The sequence below is a fragment of the Sarcophilus harrisii genome, chromosome 6 (assembly GCF_902635505.1).
Source record: "Sarcophilus harrisii chromosome 6, mSarHar1.11, whole genome shotgun sequence".
Lineage (NCBI taxonomy): Eukaryota > Metazoa > Chordata > Mammalia > Dasyuromorphia > Dasyuridae > Sarcophilus > Sarcophilus harrisii.
Window position 1 is genome coordinate 164,629,412 of NC_045431.1, and position 17,715 is coordinate 164,647,126.

At 37.0% G+C, this 17,715-nt stretch overlaps 1 protein-coding gene across 2 annotated transcripts in view; it reads right to left on the minus strand.

Moving 5' to 3' along the window:
* INTU (inturned planar cell polarity protein) overlaps window positions 1-17,715 on the minus strand; it is a 90,603-nt gene that overhangs the window by 65,212 nt on the left and 7,676 nt on the right. For both annotated transcript variants that reach the window (XM_031944083.1, XM_023505625.2), the window contains exon 2: window positions 8,250-8,767. In XM_031944083.1, the coding sequence (XP_031799943.1) occupies window positions 8,250-8,767 (518 nt within the window). The remainder of the gene's footprint in view (window positions 1-8,249; window positions 8,768-17,715) is intronic.

The window sequence follows — 17,715 nt, forward strand, 5'->3', positions numbered from 1 at the left end:
TATCATTTCCCATGACCTCTTCTTCCACCCTAGTTTAGCTATAAAATGGTCAGATCCATGATCTTGCCATCACCCACAAATGCACCAATTCTAAGTTTACAATCCCTGAAATTCTCTTATTTGATGACAATCTCTTTGTCATTCCCCCTTTTCCCTCGCCAAAACCTGCTTCTTATCCTCACCAGGACTTCCACTGCCTTCTAGCCTTCAGTTCTTTCCCAGGTCATCACTCCTTCAGTGGCTATCTTCTCATTTCATTTTGGCCCCTTGGTGAACTAAAACTCCTCACTGTCCCCTTCTCTTGACCTCCTTGTTCCCTTATTGGATCACCAAGTTTGCCCTGCTAAGACTCAGCCTTGGATCACTCCATCATACACATATACTGTTGAAGGAAATTGGAGAAAATCAGAAAACCGTGTGCCTGGATCCACTACAAGTGTGTTACACAGTTTCCATGGGGTTCTCACTGCTGCTTGGCAATGCTAAGCACTCTTCCATTTTCCACAGCAGCTATTCCAAACCTTTTGTCATTGTTGTTTTTGGGTTGTGAATGACTCTTCATGACCCCGTTTGGGGTTTTCTTGGATGGTTTGTCATTTCCTTCTCCATCTCATTTTACACATGAGAAAACTGAGGTAAATAGAGATAAGTGACTTGCCCAGGGTCACACAACTAGTAAGTATTGGGGCCAGATTTGAATAGATGAGTCTTACTGACCCAGCTTCACTGGGCCATCTAGCCACTTGATCCCTCAAACCTCCCAAGGTTCCCCCTACCAAAACCTCATAGCAGAGAACCTTGCCTCATATTTCACTTAAAAATGGAGGCCATTGGCCTGGAGCTCCCTTCTCTCCTGTCTCCTCCATCTCCCATCACTCAGATGCCTCTGCCACTTTTTTTCTTCTCCTGTCTTGTATGATGAAATGGCCCATCTCTTTGCCAAGGCAAACCCTTCTGTGTGAGAGTGATCCCATTCCATCCTGTCTTCCACAGCAGATTGTCCCCTGTTATTCCTATTGTCACCTACCTTCAATCTCTACTTGTCTAGGGATGCTTCCTTGGAACCTACAAATATGTCTGTATTTCCTTCATCCTGAGTAAAACAAGGCTTGATCCATCCATCTCCACTATCAGCTTATGTCTCTCTTGTGGCTAGACTTCATGAGAAAGCTAACTACCATAGTTGTTTCTACTTCACTTCTAAACTTTCTTCAGTGGCTTCTGAACTTCTCATTCCATTGCAACTGCTTTTTCCAAAGTTAACAATCTCTCAGTTTGCCAAATCTAACGACCTTTTCTCCTTTTTGACTTCTCTTTGGCTTTTGACACTTCAATCCCCATCTTCTCCTTGCTATCTCTTTCTCTCCTCCCTTTTTCTCTTCTCTGACTATTCCTTCTCTGCCTCTTTTGCTGGATCCTGCTCCAGATCACCCCTCATGGCTCCAAACTGGACTCCCTTCTCTTTTCCCTTTATTCTAAGTTACTTGGTCATTTCATCAACTCCCATGGATTCAACTATTAATTCTTTACTGATGATGCTCTCATTTATTTATCTGCTGTCTCTCTAAACTTCACATATGGAATCCCATGCCCTGACAGTGAAAGATCTGGGAAATTTCTTTCGTGTATATGTGGCCATGTGTATAAAGACTAAAAGGAAGACTTTCCTTAGGTATTTTTTTTTTTTATCATATAAGGCACTCAACAACAGAAGAGTTGCTGATCCACACTGGTGGGGATTTCCACACTGTCAGTGGAAACCACAGATATAAGCATTTTTAAAACAAGAACATGAAATAAATTTTAAACCACTGTTGTACATAAGTACTATAGCATATGCACTTATATTCTAAGATCATTTTTTTTCTTGTAGAAACTCTTTACTTTGCAAAAAAAAAAAATCCTTCCTCACTGTCATTTCTACATTCACCCCCATTAAATGTCTTCAAAGAACATCAAAAAGCTGAACAAAAATTGGCTGATGAAGCAAGTTGGCAGGTTTTCAGATCACTTTTAAGAGGCTTCTGGTTCCTTGTTCAATAACTTTCTTCACAAATATAAGCAGAATCACGTCCCACCTTACCTCATGGAGTGAGAGACCTGACTGTACAGAAACAGAAAGAATCTAAGGGTTGCTGACAAGGTGGGAGAGCTACTGGCAACAATAACCAGGAGTTCTATTTAAAGCATTAACTATTAAAGCATTATTAGATGGCTTTGTGCCATCATTAAACTAAATAATGTGTCAATTTAGCCACTGTTTCAAAACTTTTGTGTTTCTAAAGTTTCAAAAGGATAGTGCTTAATATAGATTCAAATGAAGTCTTATATTCACCTAATTGACAAATATTTATTATCTTCTATATCCTAATTCTTGCAATAAGTATCAAACTCCCTCTTTTTCCATTCTCTTCATCTCATAATCATTTGATATCATCTCTTATTCATGCAATTTTCCCTGCCAAGGCTAATAATACCTAACACTTGTACATGGGCCTGTGATCCCATTTTTTTCTTATCTTTTCCAGATTGTCCCTTTCGTCACCCCCCATCCCTAATCTTTCATCTTTCTCTGTTGACTGGTTCTTCCCCTAATGCCTTTAAATATATTCATTTCCCTTATGCTCCCCTAAAACCTTTATGAACCCCTGCAATCTGTTCAAGCTATCTTTTCTCAGAAAAATTCCTCGTAATAGCTATGTACTTTTGTAGCCTCTTTCTCCTTCCTTTTTTCCCCTCCTCTCTCCTCCCTTTCCCTTTACTTTTCCTGCTACATTCTCTCTTTCCTGGAAACCTCATCAATTCTCCTGAATTTAATATAATTTCTATTAATATAATAATAATAATATATAACTAATATTTATAAAGTACTTATTATATAACAGACACTGTGTTAAATTAGCACTTTACAGTTTTCTCATTCAATCCTTCCAACAATGCTGAGAGACAGTACTATTATTATCCTTATATTACAGATCACATACACACACAGAGGTGTTTTATATGTCCATTTGTATGTGTGTGTGGCTCTTTTCTCCTGTGAGTTTCAGTCCTGTGCCATCATTACCACCTATGCCTTATAGACATCTTAAATTCAGCATGACCAGCTGTCCCAAACAGAATGCAGGGTCTTCCCCACCAAGATCCCCTTCTTCCTGACCACACTGTTTTTGTTGAAGGCCCCACCATTCTTCAAGTATCTCAAGTTCATCCTCTTGACATCATCCTAGACACTTCATACTCTTCTTACTCTGCCTATACAATCAATTACCACATATTTTGTTGTTTTTGTTTTTAGGACATCTCTGATGTCTGATGTCTTCTCTCCGCTCACATACATAGCCACGATTTTATTTTTTTTGGGGGGTGTAATTCGTTTATTGATAACATAATCAACTATATAGCAATGAGCTCTAACCAAATCCACAGGATAAAGGACAGAAAAGGCTTATGTCACTAACTATTAGGTGAGAATAAAATTCTGATCTCACACTTGAATACTATCCTTCCAATGAATTTTTTTTTATTAAAGCTTTTTATTTTCAAAACATGTGCATGGATAATTTTTCAACATTGAACCTTGCAGAACTTTGTGTTACAAATTTCTCCCTCTTCCCCCATTCCTTCCTCTAGATGGTAATCCAATATATGTTAAATCCAATATATGTATACATATTTATAAAATTAATTTATACAATATATGTATATATAAATATGCATACATATTTATACAAGAAAAAACAGATCAAAAAGGAAAAAAATGAGAAAGAAAACAAAATGCAAGCAACCAACAACAAAAAGAGTGAAAATGTTATATTGTAATCTGCACTCAGTTCCCACAGTCCTCTCTCTGGGTATATAGATGGCTCTCTTCATCACAAGATCATTGGAACTGACAGCTGCTCTTTTAGCTCAATGTTTCATTACCTGTCAACTACATATCGATAGCAGTCTCTTAAACTAGTCTTCTGTATCAAGTTTCCTACATCCACTGACAAAATAACTCATACCCTGCTGACAAAATAATCTTCCTTAAGGGAAGAGCTGATCCTGTCTTCCATGTGCTAATCCTTGATAGGAATCAAACTCCCTCCTTCTCCCCCAAATCAATCTACTATTTATTATCTCTAGAATAAATATCAAAGCATCATGCTAAGCCTTCCATTATATTCTCAGAGCTTAATATGGCGCTTGGTACATAGTAGTGCTTAATAAATGCACATTGATTAAAAACATTTAAACTCTTCAGTTTAGTTTTTAAAGCCCAACACAACTTGTTCCCAATTTGTCTTTCTAACCTCCAAGGACATGACTTCCCTCCTGTGCTCTAGGATCCAAACAAAACGGTGTTTTCCTTCTCTATTTCTCACAGAGGACATTTCCCATCTTTGTGTCTTTGTCCTGGTAATCCCACATTCCTAAAATGCCTCCCTCTTTACCTCCAACTTACCAAGTTCAGGATACAGGTCAAGTATCACCCCTGTTAGGCCAGAATGGGAATATGACCTATGACTCCACAGAAAAACGGATATACCATAAATAAAAGTAAAGAGCAAAAGAAGCTCCAACTATTCCAGAGGAAACTTCCCTGTAAGGCCATGCCTTCTTTGTTCTGTTTCTATATGATAACTGATATGGCTTGGGGTTGGTGTGGTAATCCATGAGGCTACTTTGTCCTGCTGTGACCCAGGACAACTGACCACATCTGAGTAAAATCCCAATTTATCCTAATAAAATCTATCAGTGACTAAGCTTTCTCTGACATCTCAGTATTCTCTAGAGGAGATGACTCCCTACAACTGGCATAATCAGGGCAGGGCAGTCTGCCCCTTAACAACTTTCTCTGTGAATCACTCCAACTCTAAGGGTCTTTCCTTGCAGATGAATTTGTATTTCCTAACTCCTGCACACGGATTTATATCTGTTCACCTTATATTGAATCTGCTACATGTAAGCATTGCTTCCCTGTTACATTCAGGGACTCCTTCTTCATACTTGTATTCCCAGTGCCTAGCACGGTGCCTGATGCAAGGCAGGCACTTAGTAAAGGCTTATTAATTGATTGAGAGAGAATCATAATAGGGTTTCTGTCCTCAGGGACCTCACACAATAGTACAGGGAGTAGATAAATGTGTCCCCTGATCAATATAATACAAATTAAAGAGTATGATTGTGACTACACATATAAAAGTAGAAAGTGGTTTCAGATAAGATGAAGAAGAAATCAGATTAAGAGAATTATAAACTTCTGGAGGCCAACAGGATGGGAGCACCCAAAAGAATCAGGTGATGTTTTAAAATAATACCTCTCACTTGTCACTGTTCTCCTGGCACTTTGTGGTTCTGAAGAACTTCACAGTCACCCTTTAAATTTAGCTTTTAATTTAATCTTCACCTCAGCTTTATAAGAAGAATGAAAGGACAGAAAGGACTAAAGCTCAGTTTTGCAGGGAGGACAGGAATCATAATAAATGGACTGCCCAAGGTTACACAAATACAGTCTTACACCACAAAAATGTTCCTCACACTGTTCATCCATCTGGGCCAGGTGGGTGGCCCAGTGGATAGAGCAGTAGGTCTAGAGTGAGGAGGACCTGAGTTCAACTCTGATCTTAGATACTAGCTGAGTGACCCTGGACAAGTCACTTAACCCTTTGCCTCAGTTTCCTTACCTGTAAAATAAGCTGGAGAAGGAAATGGCCAACTACTCCAATAACTTTGTCAAGAAAACCACAAATGGGGTCAGGAGGAGTCAGACATGACTGAAAAATCACTGAACAACAGATTCATTCATTTATTCAGAGCACATTTCTTAAGTCTGGAGAAGGTGTAAAACCTTTTTCTGGAGTTCTACCCAAGGCAAATCTGCAGTTGTGTTACCTAGACCAAAACCAGGATCTGGATCTGGAAACAAAATAAGGACAATGGTCGTTCTGCTTCTAACATAAGACTACTTAGTGCCCACTGAACATTTGTAGCAGCACCCCTATGATACTTGAAGAAGGACCCAACAGCCACAGAACTTAGCAGCAGAATCCAACATAACACAGACCTAAACAATTTAGGACTGTAAAGTTCTCTCTAAAATTGCAGAGTTCTTAGTCCAACAACCAAGTTGTAAGGTAAGGGTAGAAGAAGGAAATAAGAAAAGACTCCCATGAAAAGGAACTAAGAGGTTACCAGGGATAAACAAGACATAAATCCCCAAAATGAGAATTATAAAACTCCTGTAAATTATATCTCAAGGAAAAAGAAGAGACTGGCCACAGTCAATAAGAAGGCCCAGAGGAAACGAAGAAGACCCACTCTTACAATTGACATGAGGGTAGTAGAGAAAAGAACCAGAAAAGAAATGAAAGCATTAAAAACATTTGAAAAATGAGCAGATTAATGAATATGCTGCTAGTGACAGACAGGAGAATTACTTAGAAAATTTACTCAGAAAGCCTATCTATGGCAGAATTCTAACTTCATACAGAAGGCCAAAATACAAATATGGTAAAGACAGTTCCCATTCCCCACTGATGGTGATGCTGATCAGAAGCAATTTCATGTGCACATAGAAAAGAAACAAAAGCCAGAAACCACTGCAGATACACTGTTTTAAGTACTTTTAAATGTCAGATTTTCCTCCCCACTGTCCATCTCTGAGGCTGAATCAATCTGCAAAATTCTTTGCCTTCTTCCTTCTACCATCTAGAAAAGGCCTCCTTCCTTACATGAACTGATGCTGAGTGAAATGAACAGAACCCAAGAGAACATTGTATACAGTAACAACAAAATTATATTATGATCAACTCTGATGGACTTGGCTGTTTTCAACAATATGGTGATTCAAGGCAATTCCAATAGACTTGGGAGAGAGCCATCTGCACCCAAGAGAGAACTATGGAGATTAAATATGGATCAAAGCATAGTATTTTCACCTTTTTGTCATTTGCTTGTTTTTCTCGTATTTTTTTTCCTTTTGATCTGATTTTTCTTGCACAGCTTAATGAATATGGAAATATGTTTAGAAGAATTACACATGTTTAACCTATATTGGATTGCTTGCTGTCTTGGGAACAGGGGAGGGGGTAGAGAAGGAGAAAATTTTGGAACACAAGGTTTTATAAAGGTGAATGTTGATAACTACCTTTGCATGTATTTGGAAAAATAAAATACTATTTAATAAAAGAAAAGAAAAGGCTTCCTTCAACTTTAGGTGAGCAATGTGGCTTCTGCTGGATGTAGAAGCATCCAGGAGGCACTTGTGATTCTCAATCCATCAAACAAGACAAAAAGACAACTATAACATGTATTAAAAAAAAATGTGGATTTTTTTCTTTGACTTTGTGATTGGCAGGCTTTTTCCCTCCAGGATGAACATCCTAAAAGCTAACCTGTGGATAATACTGCTGCTATGTAGGTTGTATAAAACCACTTTGAAATCTCACAGTTTATTCTTTCAAGGACAGATGTCTAATTTAGAATATTTCTATTCACAAATTATATATTTTCTATTATCTGGTTTTGGGCAAACCTTAAACTTTTCCTGGCTATTAGTGGGCTTGGCTTGTTGTGGTGTTAGCTTTAGCCAGGCTAAGATTAAGGCATCTCTGGCCTTGGAGAAATGCATTCCTAGTTAAATAATTCCTGGTATGACAAATCACATGGAGATATGCCCTCGTGAACCTCACATGTCACAGATATACAGTGAATATACACATGTGTACACACAAATAAGTGTATATATGTGCACATAGACACAATAGTCATGTATACATACAGACACACATGCATGTTTGCATAGGTAGGGTTCCGAATGCTCAGTTTTGTGGCTCACCACAGTGTGGTGGAGGTCTGGATTCTTAAAGCCTTTACCAGAAAAGCTCAACCCTTGGTTCCCTGCAGAGTAACAGCCCTTTTGCAGTCTCTGCGCCCAGTGTAGTTGAGTTCAGAGGTATTTACACCAGATGACAAAAATGTTGGCTAAACACGGCTTTTCAAAAACCATGTATTAAGATATAGAGGAGTCTGGGCTCTACACTGGCAGAAGCGTGAGTGAAAGCCCAGATCTTCTGAATTACTGAAGCATGGAGCTATGTAGCTCATTTGCACCCATATACTCTCTCTGCCACACTTGCCAGTTGCTTATTTCTATGTTTTTATTTCAGAAACTAGAGCTCAGACTTGGAAACATTCATGCATGTTGCCCAGGGAGTCTAGGATCACCATTTTGCTTAACATCTGCAGAGAGGGATACTTACCAATTAACACTTGTCCACTCTTCATGGCTGGGCCTCCTGGGAGTAAGCCGTGCACTACTAGTTTGGTGCCTTCTGTTCTTTTCTTCCATTTAGTCTGGTGAATAATCCCCAGCAACACTTCCAGAAGCTTGAGATGCTCTTTTGCTTTCAGGACCATTGCATTTTTAGGGTTTACAAAGACAGACACATCTTTGTACCGTTGCTGAAGGATGATGCCCATTTTCTGAGTAGGCTGATGCTTTAGGATTGATACTGGTCCATTGCTATTCTTTTTCTTGTAACGTTTTGGCAAAAGTCTTCGACTTTTCAAAATTTTGGAAAACTTCTTGAGTCTGGGTTCATATTTTCTTCCTTCTCGGAGATAATCCTCATCAAAAATGATTTCATTTTCACTGAATCTGACATGGTTCACAACTGGTATTTCTGAAAGGAGACTTTCTTCTTCGTTGTCACTCAGCTCTAGATAAAAAAGTTCCCCGTATTTCTGCACACTGTCTGACCATTCTGCCTCAAGGTCACTGTGAAAAAGAAGAAAAAAATTATAATTGGAGAATAGCCACACACAAGTGTTGGAATCTTTTACAAAGTGTTAAGACATTTCTTTACAAAATGTGAAGACATTGGAATTGATTTGATCTGATTTTGGGCCAGAACTTGAAACAAGGTATTAGGTGGAACCGATTGAACAATGCTTGTGTTCACACCTTTAGAGAGCACTCTGGGAGATAACCCAGAATCCCTCTCCCTCCAGAAGGTGGAGTTAACCTTTGGGAGATCACATAAATGAAGGAAGCTCTTGGAGCTAGGAGGAATTTCTCCGGAACATCAACAGGGCTCTGAGACAGAACACTCTGGAAGAAAAGACTACTCGCCACAGACTGGAGATTGAGAAGCCACGAGTCGGAGCTGACTGGAGACTGAAGAAAGCAGAGGCAAGAGCCAAGGACAAAACTACAAGATTTCTTGGAGCCAGGCAGTGAGATAGGCCTCAACTACCCGGGATAATTTTATAAGGAGAAATAAACGTTTGCAACTTTTACCAGCTGGCTGAGATTTCAAAGTAATTATTTATTTCAACTAAGACTAAGGCTGGCCCCCAGGAAAACCACCAACACACAAGGGAAACAACTTTTCCGAGTTTTGTCTCAGAATCTTTAAGATTCCACTATCCCCCAGAATTCTAATTTATTGTGAACATATCTAGAATCCCCTTAGAAAGTTTTGTATGGAACCAGGGGAAAGTTTCAGTGAGGGAAGAAAACACCCTTGTCTAGGATGTCAAATGGCCTTTTTCAATGTCTTAGTATTCACCATTTTACTGAACCAGAGATGAGTAAAGATCTCTATATGTCCATCCAGAAATAGCTGCTGTCACAATATACAGATCACTGGGCCTAGAGTAAAGAAGACTTGAGTTTAAATCCTGTCTCAGACACTTACAGGCTGTGTGACACTGGGCAAGTCACTTAATCTGGATGCCTCAGTTTCCTCAACTGCAAAATGGGGATAATTAATAGGAGAGAGTTGTTGGGAGAATCAAATGAAATAATATTTGTAAAGCTTTTAGCATAGTGGCTAGCACATACTAGGTGCTATTTAAATAGCTATATTAAATTATATACAATGCAATTTTCTTATTTTCCCCTTCCCTTCTTCCCCTTATAGAAGGAGGTCTCTTTTTTTGGACATCAAAAATGCATTTGGATACATGTCTCCCTTATACTATTCAGCAATACTGCCAATTTGATTTGATGTTTGTTTCAGACACACAAAACAATGACCATTTAGTTGAACCCTATGTACATTAAGAAATGGTTTTTATTTATGAGATGACAAGATTATGTAGTGGACCTGTAAATGGATACTATCTCAATCTCAGTTCCCTCATCTACCTCACCAGGTTGTTTATGAGAATCAAACGGGACAGTACATGTTAAGTTGCTTTACAAATCTTAAATAAATTACATTATGTAAATCCTCTCTGAACCCAGTTTTCTCATCCATAAAATGTAGTGGTTGAACTAAATGACTTCTAATGTCCCTTCCAACATTAAATCTATGGTTATATGAGCCAATTTGTATTCACAAGCACAAGACCTATAATTTGTTAGACAGTTCTCATAGATGATGGTAGGAGGATAGTAAACCACACATTTCATAATTTATCACGTGAATCAAAATATCTTTCTGAGAAGTAAGGTAATGAAAAAACCTAAATTCTAAAAATGCAGGAAAAAAATACTAATTTTATAGCATCAGTTCAACATGAAATCAATCTATCCAAAGCAAAATTTATAAACCACTTTTCTTTTAATAAAAACTGGGGTATAATCATCCAGGCAGAGTTCTTTCAGAAATGCAGGCATAAAATGGTATAATTTGTATTCTGATCATTCAACCAGACAGAAAATATAGCTACTTTCTTCATTAGCAATTCTATTCAAGCCCAAAGAGAAATCAGAAATTAAAGGGAAAAAAAAAAAACCTATTAAAGAAATCTGAGAAAGTGGTTGTTCAGCCATATTTGCCAGTCACATACCAGTTCAGTGCAGAGTCGTTTTGTTTTGATGCAGCAAAAATACTAAGTTCTAACCTTTCAAGGCCAAACAGTCCTTGCCATTTCCCCTTGTCATCACCAACAAATCTTCAGCCATAGAATCTCAGTAGCAGGAGGGAAGGCTCAGGGACCATCAGCCTAGACCATACCTAATCACAATTCCTTCAACAACACCTGGACAAGAATTCCTCCTGCTTCTATTGGGACCCCTACAGGATGACCACTCTAATCCCTGCAAGGGGAGCTCATTCAGCATTGGAAGAACTCAAATTATTTATGAACTTTAAAAAAAAAATATGCTAAGCTTAAATTTGCTACTCTGTGATTTCTTTTTCATTTCTATAGTTCTGCCCTCTTAGGCCAGGCAAAACAAATCTAATCCTTCTTCTCCATAACAATTTGAAGACCAATATCTTATCTTCCCAACATTTCCCTTTCCCAGGTTGGCCCAACCAATCCTTATATGGCACAATTTTGAGACCATTCACCACCCACCTTGGTATCTTAGGCAGGGTTCAGTTTATCAATATCCTCCCTAAAATGTAGACCAAAGCATTAAATACAATATTCTAAGCAACTACCACTTATATAGTGTGTTGAGGTTTGTGAAATGTTTTACAAATATTATCTCTTTCTTTCTTTTTTCTTTTTTTTTTTTTTTTTTTTTTTGCTAAGGCAATTGGGGTTAAGTGACTTGCCCAGGGTCACTTAGCTAGCAAGTGTTAAGTGTCTGCTGAGACCAGATTTGAACTCAGATCCTCCTGACTTCAGGGCTGGTGCTCTATCCACTGCATCACTGCACCACCTAGCTGCCCCTACAAATATTATCTCATCAAAGAGGAATTTATGAACAAGAAATTGAAAAAAATTATGAAATGCAAAATGGATAATTTTGATTACATTAAATTAAAAAGGGTTTGCACAAACAAAAACAATGCAACCAAGATTAGAAGGAAAGCAGAAAGATTGGAAATTTTTTGATAAAGATCTTATTTTTAGAATATATAGAGAACTGAAATCAAATTTATAAGAACACAAGTCATTCCCCAATTGATAGTTAAAGAACATGAATAGGTAATTTTCAGATGAAGAAATTAAAGCTATCTATAGTCACATTAAAAATGCTCTAAATCATTATCGATTAGAGAAATGCAAATTAAAACAACTCTGAGGTATCAGCTAACACTTATCAGATTGGCTAATATTAGCAAAGAGATTACAGCAATGTATCACCAGGGTAATACACTGTGACCAAGTGGGATTTATACCAGGAATGCAGAGTTGGTTCAATATTAGGAAAACTATTGGCATAACTGACTACATCAATAACAAAACTAACAGTAATCATATGATTATCTCAGCAGGTACAGAAAAAGCTTTGGACAAAATACAACATCAATTCTTATTAAAAACACTAGAGAACAAAGGAATAAATGGAGTTTTCCTTAAAATGATAATGTCCATCTAAAACTATTAACAAGCATTATATAAATAAGAATAAGCTAGAAGCATTCCCAATAAAATCAGGAGTGAAACAAGGATGCCCATTATCACTACTATTATTTAATATTGCACCATAAATGTTAACTATAGCAATAAGAGAAGAAAAAGAAATTGAAGGAATTAGAGTAGGCATTGAGGAAACAAAACTATTACTCTTTGCAGATGATATGATAGTATACTTAGAGAATCCTAGAGAATCAAATAAAATACTACTTGAAACAATTTTATCAAAGTTGCAGGATGTAAAATAAACATACATAAACCATTAACATTTCTACATTTTATCAACAAAGCCCAGCAGCAAGAAATAGAAAGAGAAATCCCATTTAAAATAATTATAGACAATATATAATATTTGGAATTCTACATGCCCAGACAAACTCAGGAACTATATGAACACAATTACAAAATGCTTTGCACATAAAGTCAGATCTAAACAACTGGGAAAATATTAGTTGCTCATGGATAGGCCAAGCTAATATAATAAAAGTGACAATTCTACCTAAATTAGTTTCTTTATCCAGTGCCATACCAATCAAACTACCAAAAAATTCATTTATATAGCTAGGAAAAATATTTACAAAATTTATCAGGAAAAACAAAAGCTCAAAAATATCAAGGGAATTAATGGGAAAAAGATGTCAAGGATGGCAGCCTAATCACACCAGACCTCAAACTGCATTATAAAATGGTAGCCATCAAAACCATTTGGTGCTGATTAAGAATTAGAATAGTGGATCATTGGAATAGGTTATATACACAAGACACAATAATCAATGATTCTATTAACTTACACTTTGATAAACCCAAAGATTCCAGCTTCTGGGATAATAACTCACTATTTTACAAGAACGGCTAAGGAAACTGGAAAATAATAATGGTAGAAACTAGGCATAGACTAACATCTCATACACGATACCAAATTAAGGTTGAAAAAGGTAAATGATTTAGATATAAAGGGTGATATAAAGATATAAAGCAAATTAGGTAAGCAAGAGATAGTTATGGTCAGATCTTTGGAGAAGAAGGGAATTTATGATCAAACTAAAAATACAGAACATTATAAAATGCAAAACGGACAATTTTGATTACATTAAATTAAAAAGGTTTTGCACAAATAAAATCAATGCAGCCAAGATGTGAAGGGAACTGGGAAACAATTTTTCTAGCCAGTGTTTCTGATAAAGGTCTCATTTCTAAAATATATGGAGAACTGAGTCAAATTTGTAAGACTACAAGTTATTCCCCATTTGATAAGTAGTCAAAGGATACGAACAGATAATTTTCAGATGAAGAAATTAAAGCCATTTCTAGTCACAGGAAAAAAATGCTCTATAACACTATTGATTGGAGAAATGCAAAATAAAACAACTTTGAGGTACCACCTCACACCTCTCAAATTGGTTAAGAAGACAGGAAAAGATAATGATATCGGTTGGTGGGGATGTGGGAAAACTAGGACACTAATGCATTACTGGTGGAGCTGTGAACTGATCCAGCCATTCTGAAGAACAATTTGGAACTATGCCCAAAGGGCCATAAAATCATACCCTTTCATCCAGCAATACTACCACTAGGTCTGTATATCAGAGAGATCATAAAAGAGGGAAAAGAACACAAATGTACAAAGATATTTATAGCAGGTTTTTTTTTTTTTTGAGGTAGCAAAATATTGGACATTGAGGGGATGCCCACAAATTGGGAAATGGTTGAATAAGTTGTGGGATATGAATGCAATGGAATACTATTGTATATATAAGAAAAATGAGCAACTGGATTTCTGAAAAACCTAGAAAGACTTACATGAACTGATGCTGAGGGAAGTGAACAGAACCAAGGGAATGTTGTACACAGTATCAGCAACACTGTAAAATGATCAACTATGTAGCAATACAGTGACCCAAGACAATTCCAAAAGACTTGTGATGGAAAATGCCATTCACATCTAGAGAAAGGACTAGGGAACAAAGTATTTTCATTTTTTATGTTTTTTTTCTTTCCATGGTATTTCCCTTTTGTTCTGATTCTTCTTTCATAGTAAGATTAATATGGAAATATGTTTAACATATACCATGTATAGCCAATATATAGTCTATATCAGATTGCTTGCTGTTTTGGGAAGAAAAGGAGGGAGGGAGAAAAATTTGGAATTCAAAATCTCACAAAAATGAATGCTGATTCAACAATAATACTATATCCGATGATAAATTCTGAAGGACGTGGCCCTCTTCAGCAATAAGATGAACTAAATCACTTCCAATGGAGCAGGAATGAATTGAACCAGCTACCTCCAGTGAAAAAACTCTGGGAGATGACTAAGAACCATTACACAGAATTCCCAATCCCTCTATTTTTGTCCACCTGCATTTTTGATTTCCTTCACAGGCTAATTATACACTATTTCAGAGTCCGATTCTTTTTGTACAGCAAAATAACTGTTTGGACATGTATACTTATTTTGTACTTAACTTATACTTTAACATATTTAACATGTATTGGTCAACCTGCTTTCTGGGGGAAGGGGTGGGGAGAAGGAGGGGAAAAATTGGAACAAAAGGTTTGGCAATTGTCAATGCTATAAAATTACCCATGAATATAATTTCTAAATAAAAAGCTATAATAAAAAAAAAATGAATGTTGAAAACTTTCTACATGTAATTGGAAAAAATAAAAATACTATTAAATGAAAGAAATATTCTCTTATTGGGTCTTTGAAACAACTCCAGGAAGAAGGTGGTGTTATTATCCCCATTTTATAGATGATGAAATTGAGGCTGACCTCAATTAAGTGATTAGCTCCAGGTCATATAGCTAGTAAGTGTGTAAGGCTGGTTTTGAACTCAGGTGTTTTTGATTCCAAGTCTGGTGTTCTATTATTATCCACTGAGCCAGCTAGATATGATTTGATCATGACAGAATATACCAGGTTAAGCACCTCTTTGGTCTAAAACACTTGCGCACAATAAGCATTTTGCTTTTTCTTGTTTTCTTACGTAGAAAAAAAGCAAGTGGGAGGGAAAGAAGGATCTTTGAATGTAAAATAAGATCTAACTTAAAAAATAATAGAAAATTAAAGAGCCACAGGAAGACGATGACAGTAACAAAGAGACTTTTACAAATGCTCATAATGTACTTGAAGTCATTCCTCAAAAGATAAGAATCTCCTTCCCTCAAACACTCCCTGTCTCAGTGACTCAACTCCTTATCTCAGCAATACCCCCCACCATAATCATTCAAATCCTATTCTCTGTCCCTGAACCCATTTATCTATCCCTTATTCCTATCCTCCTTAACCCAATCCCCTCCCAACTGGCAGGCACCTCCTCGTTTTCTTGGTCTTTGCACTATAAATTCTTTTTTCTATAAATATTTTTGTACATCCTTGGTTATTAGTTTGTTTTACTTAAGACTAATCCCTTCCTTACTCTATTCTCCTTTTCATTCTTCCCTTTCTCTCCTCTTTTCCTTTTCAGTGAAATGTATTTTTAATACCCAACTCTATCTATTTTCCCTTCTTGCCTAGTTTGGAGGAGAGAGGTTCAAGTGTCAGCTGCTTGCCCCACTCTCCCCTTACATTGAGACAATTCTTGTATATTCGGATCGCATAAGATAATTTCTCCTGTCCTTCTCTTCTCCCCTTTCTTCTCTTCTTTCACGATCATCAAAATGAAACAACCACTCTCCTCAGCCATCTGTCTAATGGGATTTCCTCCATGACCCCTGATGACAACCCAGTTCCAAGGGGACACATGAATCAGCCCTTCACATTAGTACATAAACAATTATTCTTGGGTAGTTCCTTAAGTGTAGGCTTACATTTGTTCCAGGATTCCTGCCCAAGCTGTTCCACTGTAAGCTCTGGATTGAGTTGGAGACTGCAACTGAAGATTCTTGGGGTCAGAACCACATAACTGTTGCTTGGTTGTGCATTTTCTTCCTTCTTCTTGCACAGGCTAAAAGATCACTGCCCTGAAACACAAGTCTTCTGCTTGGTCTACCCTAGATTTGAGACCTGAAACTGCATAGTGAGCCATAGATAAGTTGGTCTACATTTCTACTTTTTGCTCTGATGCCAGACTTTTCCCTGACCTGTGAAGCCTGTCTTAGCTCAACCCCAGCCCTCAGGGTCTGCAGACCTCTTTATCTGTTTCCCTATGCTGATCTGGGATGGAAACATGACTCTCTGTGATTTTCCTTTGTTTTTTTTTTGACAAAGAGGTGACCCTTCTTCTAACCAAATTCAACATCTCTACATGGGACTTCATCTCTGTCCTCCTGTCTTCTTCAGCAGATTCGCTCCTCAATCATACCTCTCATCCATCTTCAATTCCCCCCATCTATTTGTTCCTTCTCTATTGCTCTCAAACATTCCTAAGTCACTAAAACTTAGGTTTTAGTGAAAAACCTTTCACTAAACTCAAACATACCTTCACATCATTGTCCTTCATTATCTCCCAATTTCAGTCAAAATCCTAGCTGTCTACACTTGTTTCCTCTAATTTTCCTTTCATTCACTATGAAATCTTTGAATTCTGGTTTCCAATTCTTTTGAAACTGCTCTCTCCAGAGTCAATCTCTAATAGTTGTAAGAATCTCATTTTTTAAATTTATGGAATAAAACAAGCATTTCCATTATACAGTATAATTTTAAAAAGATGATTGCATATGGAACTGCAAATCTATTATGTACAATTTGCTATTCCTTTTGAATGTATAAAAAAGTTTTCAAGTAAATTTCTTTCTCCCCTTTTTTTTTCTTCCCTTTTGCCCTGCCTCAGAGATGGTTAACATTAGACACAAATAGGTATATATATATATATATATATATATATATATATATATATATATATATGTATGTATATGTAAAATTATTCTGTATATACTTCTATTTATCAGTTCTTTCTCTGGATGCAGACAGCATCTTTCTTCCTATGTTCTTTATGGTTAATTGGGGTATTTATGATAGTCAAAATAGCTTAGTCTCTCAAAATTGTTCTTAAAACAATACTGCTGTTACTATATACAATATTCTCTTGGTTATGCTCATTTTACTCTCATGCTCATTTCATTCTACCATTTCATGGTACATTTCATAAGTCTTTCCATGCTTTTCTAAGATCATTGAGATCAATAATAATTTTTTATTGACATCTAACATCTTTTTCTCACTCCCCATTCTTCTTGAACTCTCTGCTGACCTGTCTTCTCCTGTATATTCTCGCTCCTCTTGATTTTAATGGCACTTTTCTCTCCTGGATCTCCTCTCTCTCACCACTTTCAGCATTTCTGTCTCCTTGGTTGGCTTACCATGCATAGTATGAGATTGCTGTATCCTTGCTGCATCACTAAAACTCAAAAAGACACAGAGAGCAGACCATAAACGGGCCAGGAAGATTCTACAGCTGT